The 22,473-nt window shown below is 33.8% G+C and overlaps 2 protein-coding genes and 1 pseudogene across 5 annotated transcripts in view; 1 reads left to right on the top strand and 2 right to left on the bottom strand.

Annotated features, from left to right (window-relative positions):
- NADK2 (NAD kinase 2, mitochondrial) overlaps nucleotides 1-15,568 on the top strand; it is a 35,755-nt gene extending 20,187 nt beyond the window's left edge. For all 4 annotated transcript variants that reach the window (XM_025052155.1, XM_025052154.1, XM_006919485.3 and 1 more), the window contains exons 8-13: nucleotides 2,011-2,076; nucleotides 3,430-3,525; nucleotides 8,798-8,853; nucleotides 8,973-9,026; nucleotides 11,275-11,398; nucleotides 13,517-15,568. In XM_025052155.1, coding sequence (XP_024907923.1) covers nucleotides 2,011-2,076; nucleotides 3,430-3,525; nucleotides 8,798-8,853; nucleotides 8,973-9,026; nucleotides 11,275-11,398; nucleotides 13,517-13,655 — 535 coding nt within the window. In that variant the 3' untranslated portion in view covers nucleotides 13,656-15,568. The remainder of the gene's footprint in view (nucleotides 1-2,010; nucleotides 2,077-3,429; nucleotides 3,526-8,797; nucleotides 8,854-8,972; nucleotides 9,027-11,274; nucleotides 11,399-13,516) is intronic.
- On the bottom strand, nucleotides 8,094-8,212 carry LOC112486107 (annotated as a pseudogene).
- Nucleotides 15,569-19,513: 3,945 nt separating the features above from the next.
- SKP2 (S-phase kinase associated protein 2) overlaps nucleotides 19,514-22,473 on the bottom strand; it is a 26,069-nt gene continuing 23,109 nt past the window's right edge. Inside the window, exon 10 of the mRNA XM_006919484.3 lies at nucleotides 19,514-20,058. Within this exon, the coding sequence (XP_006919546.1) occupies nucleotides 19,845-20,058 (214 nt within the window). The 3' untranslated portion in view covers nucleotides 19,514-19,844. The remainder of the gene's footprint in view (nucleotides 20,059-22,473) is intronic.

Raw genomic sequence — 22,473 nt, 5'->3', positions numbered from 1 at the left:
TGCATTTGGCCATCTTGACCCTTTTGAATTAAGAACAGATCCTTAGCCTCATTCCTGTTTTGACATTCATGATATTAATATTTTTTAATCATCTAAGCCAGTCGGTTTGCAGAATATCCCTCATTTTAGATTTGTGTGATTTTTTTTTTCTGTGTGATAAGATTCAGACTAAACATTTTTAGCAGGATGCTACATAAATGAAAATTGCACCCTTCTTAGTGCAACATCATAAGGCAAGTGTATGCACAGTTTAAGATTTGTAACCATTATTAGCAAAAAGTTAATGAAAAATTTTTTATTAAGAGTGTTAAATAATAGTATGTGTTTTATTACTGATGAAATCTTGTTTTGTGGGTGTTGAAAATAACTTAGGCTTAAGTTGTCAGCAGAATTTTTTCTGCAAAACTTTTTGTGTAATAGTTGCCAGTTATAAAATAACTGCTGTTATACAAAGCTAATTTAACTCTTGGTAGTATTTTAGAACTTGCCTTGTCATTTTCATATATGTGAGTAAATTCAGGCTTGAAGATTAGAGATGAATCTATAACCCACTATCCTGCTGCCCGAACCATGTGACCTTTTGAAGGCCTAACAGTTGATTTCCTAGTTTACTGAAGAGTTCCATATATTCTGAAATTCTGTTTGTTTAAGTCATATCTTTTAATAAGAAGTTTAATTATGGTGAGAAAAGTTTGTCTTAATTAAGAGAGATCCATGTTTTAGCCAATGACTTAACTTAGATAGTACTGAAAAGAACGAAGCCTGATTCAACAGAATAATTTGAACACTCTTTTTGAGTAGTCGTAATTATTTCGATTAATGTATTTTAAAGTTTGTAAAATAAAACTATATTGTGTACTGCTGCAGTGTGTGAGTCACTAGGGATGTAAAAAAGAATAAGAAATAGGTAGTGGTATCTTAATTTTTTGGAGAGTGGTAAAATACGTAATTAAAAAATTATTAAAAGTAAAATTTATTCAGAGAAAAAATGTGTTCTTTAAATAACTTAATAAAGCATAAAAATATTTAACACAGACATGCTGTATATGAATTTTTTTTTTTGCTATATATCAACTTTGAAACAATATGAGTACTTTTATGTGATAGGAAGAAATGTAACTACTTGCTAAAGACATGACAGAAGAGAGCAACTTTAAATGAGATTGGAGAAAGTTTATATTAAGATAAATAGATGACAAAGGTAAAAATGTTTTGTGAATTTATGCTTACTCTAGGAAAGCCATTTGATGGCTTATTTTATTCTGTTTGTATATTTTAAAGGTTGTTACTTCTGGGAGCTTTCACTAGCGTTGCTTTAATTTCTACTTACTAAAAAATTAACTTATAAAAGGAGGAAAATTGAGATAAATTGATAGACTTTGGGAATTCAGTGAAGTCTCATTAGGAGATTTTAGATTGAATGCTTTTATTTTCTGTGTCAGTAATGATTTGGTTGGTTGGTTGATCTAAATAATATCTGATGCTGCTTCTTTTTGTGTTCTTTGATGCCTCACCTTATATCTGTACTAAGATAAGGACAGCAATGGGTTGGCTTCTGATGCTATTGAAAAAAGTTTCACTAGTGAAGGTATTAGAATTTACTTTTAAAGATTCTATTACATAGATCCTTAGGCAGAAAGGAAATGAACATTTATTGGAGGCCTGCAGTGTGTCAGGCACTGTTTATATTGTGTATGTTATCACATTTAATGCTCATAGCAACCCTGTGAGAAAGGTAGTTGTAGTTTATCAGTGAAAAAAAATTGAGATGGAGATTTGTAGAGTTCATATAACTTGCCCAAGGTCTTATAATTAGTTAGCATCAGAACTGTCATGTAAACCCAGTATTTCTGATTCCAGATTCTGTGTCGAGGCTTCACTATGCCCTGAAAACTTAAGTGCCTTGCTTGGAAAATATAAAGTGCAGCAATATTATTCCTGCCTCATTTACAATGTTCTTAGATTGAAGAACATTTAAAAGCCCAATTTTTTTTCTTTGTTCTAACCTAGAATGTCTTATTCTTGGGCTGTAGCAGTGGACAATTTAAGAAGAAGTATACCCATTCTAAAGGGACTGTGAGTTTTATTGCTGCCTTAAAAAAAATAATTTTCCTGAAACAAAAATTCTATAAGTTGACTAATTTCGATAAACCTGCATGAGAGAATGACACTAAATTTGCTCATTATTTTGGGCTCAGCATCTCTCACCTGGCTATACTTTTCTTCCTTTCCACTTGTGCTTCACTTCTCTCCCCACTTACCTCTAACCTCTTGTTTCCGTGTGATTCTGGCATAACAGCAGCCATTCCTACAGATTTGACTGGCTTGTCTGTATATAATAGGCTTCTAATGTGACTAAAATTCCTAATTTTCTGAGAAGACATAACAAAGCTATGAAATAGATTAAATGTGAATATTAAACCTGCTATCTTTTATTTTTATGAAGAATGCTAACTTCAGAGAAAAAATGAAAAGGAGTGTATCGTGTAAGACCTTCACAGATTCAGAGCTTGGCAAGAGAAATTGAAAGGGTTAGAATAAGAGATAAATTATCCATTGAGTGTTTGTATTTGCAAGTATGCTAATAATTGTCATTATTTTGAAAAGCTGTATTTTATTAAAGGTTTATTTTAACTTTTTTTATTTGCTGGAGAAAACCAGTGTTGATCACTGACACCATTATTTTAAGATAATAGTTTACAAAATAGGCTTTTGCATGTTTCAAAAGTTCTTTGAATAAGTGCAAATCATTTATACATTCATGCAGTTAAAGAATAGTGTTAGTTTGCTCTGTCAGAAAATCCACTTGATTTCATTTTATGAAATACTCTAAGAATATAAATCTTTAAAGAAATTACAGTTTTTGTTTATTTCTAGTTTTGTCCATTAGTTCGGTACTGGTTGAGAATTTTCTTTAGAACTTTATTATTTGTTAACTTACTGTTAATTCAAAAGGCACATGATGTAACATAACGTATGTAATTTAGGAAACAAAAGTTTACCAGAAACTTGGTAACTCGAAGGATTAGATACAGACTGAGATACGTCAAATGCACACTGGCTAACCGAGGAAGAAACTCTCCTAAGGATGGTATTTTCTTTTTGAATTTTGAAATAAGGTTCTGTATATTAGATTTCGTAAAAGCAGCAGCAGCAATGCTAGGTAAAAATTTAAAATAAGCCCCTGTTAGAAGTGTTAAAGTATTGATAGAAAGGAGTATATAATAGGTCAGAGAGGGAGGCAGACGTGTAGAACTTTTAACTTTTTCACTTAGAGTCAGTATTAGAATTAGCACCATGATGTGTGTGTGCCTACTAAGGTATGTCTAAGTCAGGCTGGCCTACTGAGATTTCATCAGTTTAGAAACAGACTATGTTTGTTGTGAGCCACAAGTTCAGCAAATTCAGTTTTATATTTTCAATTCATAGGGCTTCCTACTATGAGATTTCAGTTGATGATGGTCCATGGGAAAAACAGAAGAGTTCGGGGCTCAATTTGTGTACTGGAACAGGATCAAAGGCCTGGTGAGTAACTTGGGATGTTGCTTATCAATTTTTGTGAAATATTTTAAGTAATGTAATTTGTTAACCTCATATCAGCATACCTAAGGTCTCTGATATGTGAGAGGTAGCCTAGTATTGTCATGTTGGTTGGTCAGTTTCTGCTTCTTTTTTTTTCAGCAGTCTTGCCTTGATGTCTTAGATTACAGCTGCAGCCTAAATTTGGTCATTATTTGGTCATTATTTAGCCTGCTGCACTTGGTTTGTAAAGAGAAAAAAGAAAAAAATTTTTTTGGTACTATATATATATTTCAAGTGAAGAATATTTTAAATAATAGTAAAGAAATGAAAACAAAGTACAATACAAAAAACATATGCTGAAGGTTTGTGCATTAAAAGCCTAACCAGAGATAACCTGGGGCCTCCAGTATGTTGTTTACCGTGTAATCTCTTTCTGGATGGTCTCTTTTGTGTCTTTGTACACATATGCAGATGCCTTCCAGACTTAAATCTGTAGCAGTCTTCACTCCTGGCTATAAACTCATATTCTAAAATTAACTAGTAAATAGAATATTAATAGCATTTCAAATTCAATACATTTAACACTGAGTTTATTGTCTTCAGTTTTCTGCCTGTGGTGATCCTTGTATTGCTTAACAGTATCACTGCCCTGAGTTCATACTCTAGAGACAGGGTATTATTACTCCTCCAAACCTTGCTCTTACCTTTGAGTCTCTACACACACCAGTCTCTAAATCCAGTCATTTGTACTTCTGAAGTCCTTGCCCCTGCCCTTTTCAGTTACTACTGCTATTTCTTTGCTCCAAGCACCCATCTTTTTAGTGAATATTTTTTGCGACTCACCCTTTATTCTTCAGGCTGTCATCCATACTGCCAATAGAGTAAGATTTCTAAAACGTAGATAAAATATGACTATACCCCTTCTGTGCTTTAAAACTTTCACTGACTCCGACTATGTTCAGGTTGCTCAGTCTGTCATATAATGACCGAAGGTACCTTGCCAGCCTATTGCTACTGTACCCTAACCCATCAGCACACTGGAGACACGGCAGGCTACTTGCAATTCTCAGCACAAACCATGTTCTCTCTGTGCTTTTTGTTTTTGCTCACTGCAACTTCTTTCTGCATTGAATGTTTGAACACTCTCCACTTTCCGTTCGCTGGCTGAAAATTCCAGTCTTCAAATGTCATTCTCTGTAGGGAATCTTAGTTCCCTTCATAACCATAATTAGTCTCCCTTTTGTTCTTCTCCAGCACTTTTGTTTGTCATTGCACTATTATAGCACTGACCATATTACTAGTTATCTAATAACTAATACCCAGCTAGTTGGAGCAACTTGAGACAGTTAGGATGGTGAGTAGTGGGTTTTTTTCCTGTTTAATTTTTTTGTGTGCAAAGCATAGTACCTTGTACATATTCATGAAGATATTTTTTGAATGACTACATGCTCACAAATACATCTAATATAGTGCTTATCAAACTGTGCTCTTAAGTTGAGATAGTTTTCCTCTAAAGAAGAGAAGTGCTCCAGTGGGTTCAGACAGGAAAGATTCTCAAGAACTTACAGGGCATGATAAGGCATGCACAAGACATGTCTGGGTTGTGGCCCTCAGGGGAGGCAGGAAGCATTCAGAGGACTCAAGATAAAGGAGGGCCACTTCCTTGGCAGGATTTGGTAGAACAGAAGGTGAGGAAACCAGTGTTCTAAACTTAGGACAAAATGGAGTTTCATTTCCTAATTCCAGCATTACTTTTTAAAACTTTTTATTGTGTAAAATTTCATTTATATACAAGAGTAGGCAAAAACAGTATGATGAATCTCCATGTGCCTGTTAGCTAGATGGACTAGTTATCCACTCATGCCCGGACTTGTTTCCTCTGCCCTACGATCTCTTTTGGTCCCATATTATTTTGAAGTAATTTTCAGACATATCAGTTCATTCATAAATACTCAAAAATGTAACATCTTAAAAAAAAAGAAAAAACCCTAGTTTTAGCAAAAAGCCTTAGCCAAATAAATGAACCTTTGGAAAAAATGAGAAGTATCATTTAAAAAAATTGGTAATATCTTACTTTCCTAGGGCCATTGAGAAGAGCTACATTTCTAAAGTGACTTCTGTAATAATTATTTGAAACAATAAAATCAATACAATTAATCATATAATACGCTATAAAAGTATTTGTAACCATCTCATAAATTGAAAACATTACAATTAACAGCTTTAATTTATCATAGCATCTTTTCTGCTCAACATGTGTGTTACTTGTTGAAACTGGATTATTAGAAATAGTTCTACATATCCTTCCCCTTCTCTCAGTATTCTCATCCTTTAAAAATAGGCAAAATGGTATAATTGAAAAGAGTACTAGCCTGGAAGTTAAAAGACCTGGCTAAACCACTGATTAGCTTTGTCCACCTAGAACAAGTTTCCTTTTCTGCAAAATGAGAACAGATAAAATAGTAAGATCACTTTATTTTCTGAACTTCTGTGATTTTGTAAGTTATATTTTATGCAATATAATACAAACTCAGTTATTTAGTCCCTGCTACTTTGAATATACTGTGCTAGGTACTTTTTATACATTGACTATAATGCTTATAGAAATCCTACAATAAAGTAGTAGTATACCTGTTTTGTAAAGGAAGAAATTGAGGCTTAGCAAGAAAAAATAATTAGGCCAAGTTCACACTAGTAAGTGTCAGAACCTGGAATAAGTGTGCTTGACTGCAAATCCAGTGACTATTTCATTGCCAGCTTTTATATGGAGAGGGAGAGCTATCTAGAAGTCACACATTTGAAAGATGAGTCACTAGGTTGTACTGAAGAATTATCAAGGTAAACTTGCTGATCTTAGTGAAATAGTGCTTATGCTAAAGGCTTTGACTTCTCCCTTGGGGTGTGGGTGTGTGTGTGTCTGCATGTGTGTAATTTTGATAGTTTTAGTTTTCAACCTTTCAATAGTGAGAAGAGCACAAAGAATAAGAGCCGTTATGTTGTAAAGTATTCCCCACTCCCCTGCCACACACCTTATAGTTGAGTCCTGTGTTGATGTTGCATTTGAATAAGGATGACTTAGATTAGAACCTCAGTCTTTTGTGTGTTGTTTATTAATCTCTCATTGTCTCCTGTGCTCTGGTTTAGAACTCTCTCTCACTAACTACACCCTGTCCCTGCAACCTTGGTTACGCAGTCTCTTTTCTTTACTCAGCCCTATGCAGCTTTCTTACTTCTAACATGTTCTACCCTCCTCACTCCTATTACTGGTAATTCTTCCACAAGAAATTTGTTTTACTTTAATTCCCATTCAGAAGACTTAGTTTGGATTGGTTTGTGGTATCCCTAGTAATAGGAATGTGATATTCCTAATAATAGGAATATTAGAACAAGTCTTCTAAGACTTTTGTTCTCAAGTTAAATCTTAACAACAAGGAGATATTAGTTACAAAAATCTTTTGCTCTTTATATATTTTAAGTCAGTGGAACACTAATAAACATAGCTCATTTTATGTAACTTTGATTTAAAACAGAGTTTTAAAGCAGTATCGTCTAATAATGTGGATATTCCCAAGGATTAGACTATAATTTATACATATCCCTTGCATCTGAGATTTTCAGTGTGGCGTTCTTGCCATGTAGTGCCCTAAGTGCTTTATATCTCATAGTGTGTGATAGTAATAATAATGAAATAATAAGAGTCAGGACACTTATTTAAAGTATTTTGCTTTATTACCACATAGTAGGTGTGAGCAAAAGTACAAAGGCAAGAATGACCTTGCTGTGGTAGAAATGTCAAATTGGAGGGCAAATAATGGTGAAAATAGGCAAGGGCCACATTTTAGATTTTTCTAGCATAGGGATTCGGTTTGTGAATGACCCCACATTTTTTAATGTAAAAATTCATCTATCTGCATTTTTGTAAAGAGCATGTTTAAAATGTTTTCTCATTTCTCAAACTGTGAAGAATATAGGATTAGAATGGTATATGGAGTATTTCTAACTCCCCTCCAACCGTCACCCCCGCCCCCTACCTCAAAAAAAGTTAAGAGTCACTGAATTAGGTTAGAGTTGTGTGACTCATTAGGTTATTCCTTTTTATTAGGATTATCTACTGATGCCATATGAGAAGAGTTATGAGGCAGTAGAATAATTCAAAATTTCCTGGAAAAATTAAAAAAAAAATCTTTCCTTAATCATCTTTACAGATACCAGGAGAGAGCTGCTTTTAAAAGTTATTCATGTTTGTGTTAACATTTGTTTTTAAGTGGTTAAGTAAGGCATCACACTGGGGAAAGATTTCCCACCTTTAAGGGAACCTTTATGATTTAAAGAAATACTTGTACATATTTAAAAATGTTAAATAGTACAAAAGGGTATATAATGAAAAGCTAGTCTCCTTAATTTCATGTCTCTAGTACTAATCTACAGACACAATCGCCATATATGTATAACTGTTTTTAATGCAAATAAAACAGGGAGATAATATACTATATAATGCCTTTTGTTTTTTAACTTAACATGTTAGTTATCTCTTCATATCAGCACATGTAGTTCTATTTTATTTTATTTTATGCCTACAGCACCTAGTCTTCCTAGGTGGTCTCCCATCCAAGTACTAAGCAGGCCTGACCCTGTTTAGCTTCCAAGATCAGTCGGGATTGGGCATGTTCAGGGTAGCATGGCCATAGACTGTTTTATTCTTTTTAATATCTACTACGTAGTACTCTGCTGAGTACCTATAATTTATCTAGCTTCATGTGGATATTTATGAGTTGTTTTGCTATTGGGAATAATGCTTCAGTAAATATTCTTGTACATGTCTTTATTATATGTACAAGTATATTATAGGATAAAATACTAGATTGAAGAACATGTTCATTTTAAATATTAATAGCCCAGAATCGCTGTCCAGCTGCAACTTTTATAATCTCATCAGTGTATGAGAATACTTTTCCCTTACTCATGCTAATACATTGTTTTTAATTCTTGCAAATATGAGAAAAAGCTTGTTTTATTTTGTAGTTCCTTAAGTATTAGTAAGATTGAACATTTTTTTTCATATTGACCTGTGAACTGTTTGCCCATGTACTTTGCCCAGTTTTTAAAACTGGGTGAGGTAGATATTGTCTTTTGGTTGTTTTTTTCTTTAATTTTTTTTTTAATTGTTTTTTTCTTTAATTTCTAAGAGTTCTTTGTATATTAAGTAGAATATTCCTTTTTCATTTTTAGTATGTTTTTAGAATTAAAACAGAATTTATGTGTTGTTTGTTTCTAGGTCATTCAATATCAACAGGGTTGCAACTCAGGCTGTGGAAGATGTTTTAAATATTGGTGAGTACCATAATAACTATTATATATTATAAATATAATATACTCTGTAATGTATGTTTTATTATGTTTGCTGTTATATGATATAAAACATTTAATCAATATTTTCCCTCTTTCAATAGCAAAACGGCAAGGAAATTTAAGTCTTCCATTGAACAGAGAATTGGTAGAGAAAGGTCAGTGACAAATTATAATTACTAACAGTTTCACTTGAGTTCTTTATTGATTTTGCGGATGTTATTATGAAGTGTACTTGTCTAATTAGCAAAGCACAGTACTTTTTGACTCAAACATGCTCTTAATATCTCTTTAAATAGATTTAAACAATAAAGTTTAAAACTGGACTTTTATGATTTTTGTCAACTATGGAATATAACCTCTATGTCAAAAACAGTGTAACTGCAAACATGTCTCGGGGAATAGGAAAATACAGAAAAATACCTCTGTGGCAAATGGGAAATGCACACCTGAAGTCAGCGTGCCATTAATATCCTCCAAATGAAAAGGAATTCACTAAGCTGTGAATGCTTATCTCCACATTCACTAAAATGTTCTCTTCAACCTGCTCCTGCCTGCTTCTGTCTAGTTACTTTAAGAGAACTAGCACTGCTGGGAAGAAGGATACTACTGATTAGGGAAACTGAAGATCTGAATTCCAATCTCAGAGCAAGCAGTCACTCACCGTGAAACTATGGACAAGATTGTGATTCTGTGCTCCTCCACCCCCTCAGCTGTAAAATGAGGGAGGGGAGGGAACATAGTTAGATCACTGGTGAATAGGGATTTTTCATATTCTTTAAATTTTATTTTAAGAAATACTTAAATTCTTAAACCAGAAAACACATTCATTTGATTCGCATATGACATTTTAACACACTAACCTACACTCATCTACCAGTATCATTTTTGTACAGACCTCAAACTAAAGCTTTTCTTACTGTCTAACTGAAGAGTATCCTAAGATTTTAAGGTAAATTATTTTCAAAAAATAACAAAAACCCAAACTTGTTTATAGTTGCATCTACCTACCTTTGTAAGGATTTTGAAAACATATACAGCTAAAAGAAAATATAGACACAAAGTTCATATCAACACATGTAAGATTGCAACTGTCATCCATCCATAAACACAAACACTTGAATTTGAATTATCAGAATAACTTCATTCTCACTGGTTGCCTTTAAAATGATTTAACAATACATTTCGCAATACGTGATGAAGTATTTTAACAGTGTCAGTTTATTTAACTATATATTTTGGATTTCTACTTAAGAATTCCTTTGTTGGGGGGACGGTGTTTGCTTTTAAAATAGTTTGAAAACAGAACTAAATCTCTGAACTCCCTTTCATTTCTCTAAAATGAACTCTTCTCCCTCTCAATTGAAGACCTAAAAGATTATTTTTATCATGGCTTATGAGCTAGCATTAGGATTAAATCTGTATCAAAGAAAGGAAAATTAGGTATTTATCGCAATTGATTCTTCATTATGTAATTTAACTTACAACATAATATATATAGACCAACTGAAATGTATATTAGGTATGTAAATTAAAGGGCATATATAAAATAAAGTGTTTGATTTTTCCCTTAATAAACTGAGTGACTGTTATTACATTGAAGATTTGACTGTCTTCAGAAGCAACAGTGAATGCCAATGCTGCGGTCACTGTTACACTTCTGGAACTAACTTTCTTCAGAGCTAAGATATGTGTTCCCAGAGAAGCAAATTTTTATTTTTGAAAGTCAACTAGATTTTTTTTTAAAGAACCAAATAATTCAAATGAAATTTCGGTAAATAAAATCTTGTAATGTCTTTTAACGTGCTACTCAACTAAATGTTCTTTCAAGCCTGATTTCTTTGTACAGTTGACTTTAACCAGTTTGTGCTTCGCATGCCAACTCTCATATGCTTCTTTGTTAGAGAGAAAGCAGGTCCCAAAGATTTCCAAAACTATCTTGAATGATGACATTGTCAATAGAGAAAGCATATTGTTCTGTCATCATTTGAGACTGCGTTTTCAGTCAAGACTATTACCTTTTAATTATACTTATGAACTCTTTGACATGGTATTTTGGAAAAGAACTTGGCAGGGGAAAATAGGTAACTCAAGTTTTCATTTTCTAGTGCCATAAACTAGTTCTTCTATTTTTGTTTAATAGCTTTGTAGTTTTTTTTTTTTTTTCCTAAATGTACCTATTTCTTCTGTCTTGTAGGTGATGCAGGCTTCTGTGGGCTCATATGGGAACTTAATCCTCATTTATACGTTTTTTTGTTTTAATGGAATGTTGTGAGTTCCAAGAAACTTGCTACCAAACAGCCTTTGAAACAGAACTGCTTTTAAGTTGGGGATAATTCATTTTGCACTTCTCAAGTGACCATCTTCTATTGAAAGTGCTAATATTTGGTTTTTCTTTCTTTATAGTAACAAATGAATATAATGAGTCACTGCTCTACAGCCCAGAAGAACCAAAAATACTTTTCAGTATCAGAGAACCAATAGCAAACAGAGTTTTCTCAAGCAGTCGTCAGCGTTGTTTCACCTCAAAGTAAGCTTCCAAAGTCTGTTTTTCATCCCTTGTAATCATAAAGCACTCTTGGTTTTAAAAGTATTCGATTTTACTCAAATTAAATTTGGTGGGAGAAACAACCTGTGGAACTGAGGTATTATGCTAACCTGGCTAAAATGGCATTTTCATTTAAATTTAATGTCTAATTTTTGGAGAAACTAAATTTAAATGAATAGAAGAGGCATAGTTAATTGGGTGATGAGGACTTTTTAAATGTATTAAGACCACAGTAAGATCAAATTATTATTTTAAAAGAAATTGACTGGAAAGCAACTTTTTTTTTTCATATGCTATGGAATAAAAGCAGGGCAAATATTTATATAAAACCTAAATTTTGTAACAGAAAACCTTTAGAGTAGGAGTTATATCTTTTCCCTCTCTCATCTGTTGAATTTGCTTCAGGTTTTTTTTTTTTTTTTTTTTTGAGGGGGGACTGTATACATAAATGAATATAATTTCTTATTTTGTAAAGGTTGCCCAGTTTTCCAAACTAACAGGAAATCTTATTATAATCATTAAAAAAATGTCATCTGTTTCATGGCAAACGAAGAACAGTTTGCTTAGAAATAGCTGCTTATAGAGTACATATTCTCTTTTTAAAATCCGTAAATGTTTTTATTCCAAGAAGGACACTAAAAAGGAAACTCATCTTACTTAAAAATCACTTTACTCATTTGAGAGTTAATTTTGATTGATCAACGAATTTATATTCAAGACTCATTTAAATTTTTGCTTATATAAATAGAATAGCCTCATGACTTGGTAGTTGAAAAGTATTTCTTAAGCATGTCAGTGAAAACACTTTAACAACAAAAGCTGTTAAACTTTTCATAAATCAAATACATTAGAATTAAGAACTTCTGTTAATGAAGACACCAATAATAAAATAAAAAGGCAAGCCACAGAGCAGGATATCTGCAGTACCTATATCCAGCAATGAACTCATGCAGAATATATAACATACAAAAATTCCTATAAAACAGTAAGAAAAAGACAGGCAACCCAGTAGAAAATGGCTAACAATTTTAGGCACTTCACAGAAGAGGATATCCAAATTGCTGATTAGCACATGAAAAATGTCCTTTACCTTATTATTCACTTGGGAAATGCAAATTAAAACTACATAATACAATACGAATACTGTACACAATCCACCAGAGTGGCTAAAATACCAGTTGTTGGCACAGTGAAGCAACTTCAACTTTATATACTACTGTCATAGTTTGGAAAATTTTTGGTAATCACCAAAGCTGAATATAGCCTACGCAGTGGCTAAGAATTCCACTCCTAGGTATATATCCAACAGAAAGGTCTACACCAACAGAAATGTGTGCACCAAAAGATGTGCTCAGGAATATTTACAGCAGCACTACTCCCGATAGGTAAAAACCCAGAAGCCCATGAATAGAAGAGAAACGTAAATTTTGCTGTTTTTATACAGTGGAAGGGTTTTTATACAGCAATGAAAAATGAACACACTATTACTGCATATAATAATAAGGATGAATTTCACCAACATACTATTGAGCAAAAGAAGCCAGACATAAAAGCACACATATTGTATTTTTCCATTTATATAAAGTTTAGAAACCGACAAAGCTATTACTACTATAGTGATTGAAATTAGGATAGCGGATGTGCTTGGGATGGAGGGGGCCTGATTTGAGTGAGGATTCCTGCTTTGGGTGGTGATTACACAAGTGAGTGTGTTGAGCTGCACCCTAATAATTTGTGCTGCCTCTGTGTTATGCTTAAGTAAAAGTTTCATATGAAAGCACTTTTGCTCAGTACTTAAGATGCTTGTAATGGCAGTAACTCAACATTCAGTCACAAGAAAAAGCCCATGAGTTCCCTCAAATCTGAACTTGTTCATTTGGATGTCTGGGTGAATGGGCTATCTTGAACATTGAAATTTTGAGATTTTGGTAATGTACCCATATATTTACATAGTTACTCATTCTCTCACATAAGAGAGCAACTCGATTTTTAAAATCAAGGCTCAGTGATCTTCCAGTTTAGGTAAAAATTAAGGGTTTTAAAGAAAATAATATTTAGGGTTAAGAAAACAGTATTAATGAGATGTTGCTTTCTGCTTAGGGTTTGCGTTCGTTCTCGTTGTTGGGATGCCTGTATGGTTGTGGATGGAGGAACTTCTTTTGAGTTTAATGATGGAGCAATTGCTTCAATGATGATCAATAAAGAAGATGAGCTTCGAACTGTGCTTCTAGAACAGTGAAGGATTTCCTTGGATGACAAATTTTGATTACCAGAACAATACTTTTACTACAGAAACAGAGTACTGGTCATAAAGCTACATTTTTTGGTTATTGTTGAGACTGGTTGGCCCTTGGCTGCAAGATGACTAAGAAAGTGAGATTTGCATTATTCTTTTGAATTCTGATGGAAAAGATGTTCACTAAGAAAATGGATGGACTAAACTGTTTAGAATTGATACCAGTGAAATTTCTATATTACTTAACGATTGGTATCGAAGAGTATTGATATCTTTTTAAACTTAGGGAGGTAGGTTCAAATAAAGGATTAAATGTTTAGGATTTGAAATTTAACTGTACAACTTTTTTCCCTTTCCTCTTAACTTTGTGGAATTGGTCAGAACACACACACATCATTTGATTAGTGTATATTTTTTTATAGCACCTAAAATCAAGATTTTAAAAAAATTTTGATGGGGAATTTTGATAAATCCTGACATTGACCTAATTGAAGTAGGTAAGTGTGTTTTTATATGTGCTAAGAATTTTCTAATTCCAGAACACAATGTTATTATCACTATTGATTTAAAAAATGAGGGAACTTTTAAAATTATAGTTTTCATTTAATTGACTTTCAGGTTAATTTTGACAATTGCTGGGTGAAATACATATAACTGGACAAAATCATGATGCTATTACAAGCGTATTAATTATTTTAGGTCACAGATGATTTTTTTAAAAATGATTTGAGTCTAATAGATTTCTTCCATATTTAAAACTAACATGGATTCAAAGACTAAAAAGTTGAACTGATTAAACATACTATTAGGAATTTGTTCAAACTGTTAAAAAATATTTTCACCTAGTGTTCAGGAGTATTGTCAGAAAAAAATGGATTATTTAATAAATATGTAAAACACTTTAGTTTTGGAATTGCTCTACTTTTTAATATCATCACCATTTTCGCCTAGCTCGTATTATAAGTTTTACACATTAGCTTTGGAGGCAAAGATGTTATGGCTTTTCTTTTCCCTGCAACTGAGAGTTCCTTTATTTTGGAAGGAAATTATTTTTATCTAATTCTTTATCTACATATACGTCATCTTATCAACCATTGGTATTTTCATGCCATTTATTCAAATTTGTATGTTTTTTTACTTGCTGTTAACAATCATTGAAATATTTATTGAATACCCATTCTATTCCATGTACTCTATCAGGTGCTGGATATACATTGATCAATGAAACAGACAGTATCCTGATAAAACTTGAGTCTAGTGAGCTCAGAAGTAAACTCTGTAAAAGCTAGTTTGATAATCACATTGAATGCTCTTAGTTTTGCCAATATTTAACATGTTCTTATCAAATTTTTTTATATAAATGTTAGTATAGAAAGGTAATCTAGGTTTTGATGTATATCCAGAAGAATAATGTTTTTTTCTTAGTTAAGAGTATCTGCATAGACACTCATTAGCGAAGAGTTTATATGATGTATACAGTAAAAATAAGTTTTCCCACAGCTGGATCTAGTTTCTGGTTTGATTTAAAAAACGATATACTTAAGATATACTTTATAAAGAAGTGAAATTCCACACTGTAAAACTCCCCTAGTAGGTTTAAAATGCCTTCTTGACAAAAATGCCAACTCTATCTTTAAGATCAAGATTTCATTGTCCATAATAGTACCATAGATCTGTTAATATGTAACATATTAAGTAACCTGCTATGTAAAATTGTTCATAAGCTATATTTTAAAGGTTTAAAAAATGCTTAATGTGTTCCATTTGCAGTATAACTTTTAATATTTCTGCTGTGTGGTGGGGATTTATTTGTAAGAGACAATGAGGCAAAAGATGTTGGAATAGCAAAAATGTTTTTATGAATTAACCTCTCTAATGGCAACTATATATGTGAATAAAATTAAAACAATTATCTATTCTTTTTAATTTATTTCCTTAATTCTTATAAGGTCATTTGAAAACCAGAATTTCCCAAAACGTTTGAAAAATCTTTTCCCCCACTGCTATGTATTATTCTGTGCCCTCTTCATTTCATTCACTGCTAATCTTTGACACAGAACCGGGATTTGTTATGTAATCTGAGGGTAAAGTGCTCACCTTGTGTGTAGACTCTTCAGATAATTTTGACTTCATATTTTTGATGCCCCATGTATATTTATATTCATGAGCCCAGTAAATCAAATCACGAGAAGAGCAGTGGTAACAAAAGAGGAAGTGGCCTTTTTGCTTGTTCTAGGGTTAGTGTATCCAGTGGAAAGAGGTTTCTTTCTAGTTTTTCCAGCGCCTTTCTGTCTGTGCTCTGCACTTTCCCCCGTGCTGTTGTTCCAACAGTATTCTCCACAGTGTAGATCTTTAGTAAATACTGGACTGCAAGTGAGTTCATGAGGATAGAAGGAACACAGCATTGTCACTTTATCCAGAAATAAAAATTCTGCATCTGGCCAGAGTGCCTCTCATTTCTCTGCAACTTGTGGCTAGGGTACAGAAGAAGGAGGAGTCAATGGCTAGAGGCAGATGTTAACATCATGAAAAGAATGACAGCCAGAAGTTATGTGTCTCTTGATGGAAGAACATAATACTACCTGTCAGGTATCTCCTTGCTTAAAAAAAAAAAAAAAGAAAAAAGCCTCTAGATCAGTGGCACTATTGATGTTCTGGACCAGATACTTTTTTGTTGTGGGAAGCTATTGTGTTTATTGTAGGGCAGTTAACAGCATCCTTAGTCAAGCTCTACCTGCTAGGTACCAAGAGCACCTCTCCACTTGTGACAACCAAAAATGTCTTCAGAGGTTACCAAATGTCTCTTGGGGTGCAAACTCACCCTTGGTCCAGAGCTGTTTGCTGACAGATCGAACTACCAGTTTATGGAAATAGGAGACAGATTAACCTGCTAAATACCACTCCAGGGATTATATCATCAAAATCCAGAATGTGGAACACAGGATAAACAAATGACCTAGTTTCCTCAATAAATCAATTCCAAGGGGAAAAAAAGGGAGGAACCTAAAGATTAAGAGTCTTAAGAGAATGTCAGTCAGTCCTAGCCAGAGCAATTAGGCAAGAAAAAAGCATTCAAATAGGAAAGGAAGTAAAACTCACTATTTTGCAGTTGACATGTTACATATACAAAACCCTAAAGACTCCATCCACCAAAAAAACTGTTAGAATAAGTGAGTTCAGAAAGTTTCAGGATGCAAAATCAATACATAGGAATCTGTTGCATTTCTACATACTAATAACAGACTTATCAAGAAAAATTTTAAAAATCCCATTTATATGTATATCAAAAAGAATAAAATACCTAAAAATAAATTTAATGAGGTCAAAGACCTGTACACCAAAAACTAAGACATCAATGAAAGATATTAAATTAGACAAATAAATGGAAAGATATTCTGTGCTCATGGATTGGAAGAATATTGTTAAAATGTTCATGCTACTCAAGGCAATCTGCAAATTCAGTGCAATCTCTACCAAAACTCCAATGGCATTTTTTCACAGAAATAGAACAAACAATCTTACAGTTTGTATGGAACCACAAAAGACCCTAAATAGCCAAAGCAATCTTGAGAAAGAACAAAGCTGGAGGCATCATGCTCCCTAATTTCAAACTATGTTACTATGCTATAGTAATTAAAACTGTATGATACTGGCATAAAAAGACACACAGCTCAATGGAACAAAATAGAGAACCTAGAAATAAATCCATGCATATATGACCAATTAATTTATGACAGTGGAGCCGAGAATACATAATAGGGAAAGGACAGTCTCTTTAATAAATGGTGTTGGGCAAACTGGACCACAATCTTACACTATACACAAATATTAACTCAAAATGGATTAAAGACTTGAATGTAAGACCTGAAACCATAAAACTAGAAGAAAAAACTAAGTTCCTTGATACTGGTCTTGGCACCAAAAGCAAAGGCAACAAAAGTAAAAATAAACAAGCGGGACTACGTCAAACTACAAAAGCTTCTGCACAGCAAAGGAAGCCAACGACAAAAGATAATCTACTGACGGGAGAAAATATTTGCAAATCATATATCTGATAAGGGATTAATATTCAAAATATATAAAGAACCCACAACTCAATAGCAAACCCTCCCCCCCACCCCCCCCAAAAAAACCAATCCGATTAAAAACTAGGTAGAAGGTATTAATATATACCACCTTTATCCATTTTTCCGCCAATGGATATTCAGGTTGTTTCCGTATCTTAGTGATTGTAAATGATGCTACAGTAAACGTGGGGGTGCATATACCTTTTCGTTATTTTTGTTACACACACACACACACACACACACAGAAAATGGAATATTATTCAACCATAAAAAATTAAATCTTACCATTGTCACAAATGGTAAGATTTAATTTTTTATGGTTGAATAATATTCCATGGATGGACTTTGAGGGCGTTAAGTGAAATATGTCAGAATGCTTTCTAATTTTAATGATAGTACTTAAGAGAAAAAAGAAATAAACTTAGCTGAAATACTCATTTTTATAAAAATGTGTTTTATTTTAAAACAAGTCTATAAAAGTAGAAATCACATACAAAAATACAGATTACTCTGAACATGTGAGCAAAATAGCTTACGGCTGGACTTGAGTTTGGAAGTACTGCATGTTTGAGGGCATCCGGAAGTCATTCCAACTGGATGCTACCTCCAGCCCTTGTCACTAATCTGTAAACAATAATTTCAAGTAGTCTTTAGCACTCTTTACTAGCAAACCCTCCCCCCCACATTTCTGGTATAACATAATCATTTCTGGTATAATACTTTAAATGTTCTTCCTTAGGTCTACATGGATAAGGGCACTTTATACCATCGTCTCCAACGTTTGAAAAATCTGATTAAAAAAACAATGTTAATAGAAATGATGGGTTTTGGCCTTTTCCATTTTGAACATATAGGGAGGTCATCAATTTAAATAAGAGATTAGTGTTTTGTCTTTTTTTTTTAAGTAGAATTTAATTTTTTTGCTTTTATGTGCCATTAAAAAAATGACTGATGTTATCAAAAGGTTCAACACCTGAGTCTTACCTTTTATGTAGGTGCAAGTTGTGCTTACTGCTCTGAAACTGTGGAACACACACCTGCTTCTGGTGTGTATTTCTGGTTGAGAGGAACATGCAGTTCTTCTCAGAGAACTTCAGGTCCAGTAACCTTATAAAGTGGGTAGTTTCAAACTACTATTCTGGGAGACACTTAAAAAAAGGACAGTTTCAAATACTTGATTCCAGAGTAATACAAAAATAACTTCAAGAACTTCAGCAATAAAGGAAAATGGCAGGCAACTTCAGCATTCCAGCCAACATTTCAAGAACAGAGACGTGTTACTACCAACTTTCTAAAACAAAGCAAGGCATTTTAAAAGCTAAAGAACCCAAGTTAATATAATTTGATCATAAAGTTAGAAAGACCACAATTGTATCTTCTCGGCTAACTTAGAATTCTGGAAAATCAGTACCTTCATTAATGTGATTTAGAGGATACTTCAGGTTAACCTGTCACAGAAAACTGCCTCCTGAGCCTTCAAATTCTGTATCAACTCTGTACCTCTGGTTGGTTGTTTTTTTCATTAAGTTTTTAAGGTGAATTACTCAGGGCTATTTGTTTCCATGAACCTAACTGCAAATCTAAAGGCAAAGTAGAAAGGTGTATTTTTTTTCCTATCCCCCAAAGAGACTGCCTCAAATCTACTATCCTATGATTCTTAATATTCAGCTCACAATTGGAATAGCTTATTATTCTTCCAATCTATGTCTTATAAAGCAATACTAGAAAATTAAATAGAAGAGTTAAGTTACCATATAGACCATGAAAATGATTTGCTGGTGATTTTTAAGCTTGATTCTAAACAGATTTAATAAGAAGGGCACGAGGAAGAGATGGCTCCAATTTTGCTCCTTAAGGTATCTTGAAATTACAAGCTCACTCTCTTGAAATTTCATAAGGCTTACAATTTAGGCTCTTAAGGGCATAGCAGTGACGGAAGCTTTTAGTCATTTAAAAAAGCAACACTTCATAGTTTTCTCTCTTAAATAGTTCTCTAATATACTTGCAGAATGAAGGCGAAGGGAAAACCAAGAATAAAAATAGCTGAGTGCTCCAGCAATTGGGCTTCCTGCCTGTTTGCCCTGTTCCAAAGAAAAAAAGAAGACACCATCCCACAATAAATACTTCACAGACAACTGGGCTTTTGCAGTGTCAGTCGGCATTTGATGCCCCATATCTCCGGGTTGCTTTTGAGGCCAATGGTAGGCCTGGCAATGGCGGTAAAATGGGAGCAATTAATCTGAAGATGAGGGAGGGCTTCCTTTAACAGCTGAAGGGTACTGTCTGGCACGATTCCAAACACTTGTAGTGTTTTTAGTGTGGGAATTTCGCCAAGTTCACTGGAAAGGAATAGAGAGAGACTTTCAGAGAAGCAGTATCTATGGAAACTGTTCCACTAGAGTTACATGACCCAATTTTGACAATTTGTATCATAGTCCATAAAATGCAAACTGAAAACAAACATAACTTGCAATCGGTGATTTAAGAAAAGAGCAAAGGTGAATCAAACTACAAAGTACGGGCCACAGTTTGGGCAGTAAGGCCTGAGGAAACGTGCCAGTGCATTTTGTTGAATTTCTAACAAGGTTTATTTAAAATCCAACCACAGTTGCCTCTTTTCTCCATTCTTGATTTATACTGAGAGGTGTCAGTGTGTTATGAGGAGAAGGTAGCAAGCTGGCGATGGGAAATGTTTTACTGTGGCATCGGTTGGAAACTACCAAAGGTTACATGCGATTTAAGGGCATGGACTTGACTTCAGTCTCCTCCTCTCAAAAGGAGATGTCCGCAAGGTCGACAACTTCTTAATCATGGTTAACAGTCCACGAGTCCATTGTATGTGGTGGAACCTAACAGTGGCTTCACTAAGATATTTTAGACACAGTTATGTAGTTGGGTGAATGTGGAGAAAAGGGGAGGCAATAGCCATTTTACCTCTCGACATGTGACCATTTTTTTCTGTCACATATAAGCTAATATTCTTAGGTGTTTCACGTATGGTGTAATATAATTCTGTCAACAGTGAAATTCTGGTTCACAAAAAAAGGGAGCACATTTACCCCAAATAAATACTTTTTTGGTAAAATTTCTTTCTTCTTAACCCTGATTTTGTGTGCTTGGAAATTTATCTCTCTGATCTGTATTTGTTCCAGATTGGGACACACAGTACAAAGTCTCAGGAAAGGGAACATTTAGTTTGGAATTTTAACAAAATCTCACTGCAGATCAATGAACATATCAATGACCTAGAGTCAGAAGCATCCTTTGTATTTTCACATTGCCAGTAATTCCTTAAAAAATAAACCTTCCTTATAATAATTGTCGCCTTGCCTCCAATTTTTCTTCCTTCCAGCCTATTTTATTTACCAATGTCCAAGGCACCTTCCTAAAGCCTAGCCCAGACTACATCACTCACTGCTTGAAAAACCTTTTACGCTCTCTTCCTGTTTATGGAACTCAAACTGTTCAGTGGCCTTAAGACCTTCCATGCCTAACCTGCTCGTCCAGTCTTCCTATTACTGCTCTAAGTGTAGTTATTCTACATTCAACAAAGTGCCTTAAGCACCAAAATATTTAATATTTGTTAGCTGAATACAATGTGAAGAGTAATTTAGAAAGTAAAAGTACTATCCAAATTAAGTAAATATGCTTTGTGTTCCTAAGAGGACAGACAGTAAGACCTGGAGGTCACGATAGACCTACAAGAAAATCAGGAAGAACACATCTTTGTTCTTAAAGTCAACTAATCTCTGGAATATAGAAACAGGAGCATAAACAAAGGTCACAATACATAGATGAGTTATACTTATTACTTAGGATGACAGCAATCCCTCCCCAACCGTAAATCCTCTTACGTGAAATGTATAATAGCCATGAGAATTTTGGTTCTGGGATATCCAAATTAGCCAAATCCTAAGTCATTCTGCAGTGGACAGTATTTAAAAAAGGAAATTGGGTGGGAGTAAGAGAAGGAGATACAGCAGATGGCAGAAGAGGAAATGTTCTTGCAACAGCATTGGGAACGAGCCTTGGTGAGGAAGGAAATTAGATCAGACTCTTCGAAGATACTCGGGTGCTATATGTGAGGAGGGCGTGAGCTGTGTGAGATGAGATGAAGGATGAAGGACAATTCCCAGGCTGAAAAACCAGAAAGTCTTAAGAAAAACAAAAAGCCTCAGTATATATCACCCACAATACAGCAGAACACATTTGGAAGCTTCTCTGAAAATATAATGGAAAAGACCAGAAAGCAAACTAAGAGATGGAAAATAGAAATGAACAGGTTAAGAGCTATTATTTCTAATTTAAGAAGTATAAAATGACAATAATGTCTTAGGTATTTTGTTTAGTTTTAGTCAACGGAAGAGATTTATAAACCCTTTCACAGGTTCACTTCTTACCTCATCTACATAATCCTGTTTTCCTTTTAAAATCTTAAATCCCTCAACTTCCACAAGAGTTTTTTATTCAGACTCTCCTAGTCTCGGACCAGTTTACTATCTCCAGTTTGAGTTTCTTAATTAAATGAGAAATACAGAATAGTTAGAAGAAAGTTTAGACTTAGGGAATCAGACCAATTAAGGAGTAAGGGAAGAAACAGAATGAGGGTATGGCCTGAGGAAGAAAAACCTACAGTTTCCCAAGCATTTTAAAGCATTACTGTTACAGAAGAAAGACACTCAAATTTTATTCTCCTACTTCTGAGATAATAAAAATTCTTCAGCAGTAAATGGCTCTTTGGAAATTATTCCAGA

This window comes from Pteropus alecto, unplaced genomic scaffold (genome assembly GCF_000325575.1).
Source record: "Pteropus alecto unplaced genomic scaffold, ASM32557v1 scaffold338, whole genome shotgun sequence".
NCBI classification, from domain to species: Eukaryota; Metazoa; Chordata; class Mammalia; order Chiroptera; family Pteropodidae; genus Pteropus; species Pteropus alecto.
Note: the sequence above shows the minus strand (reverse complement) of the source record. Positions and strands in the feature narration are given on the sequence as shown.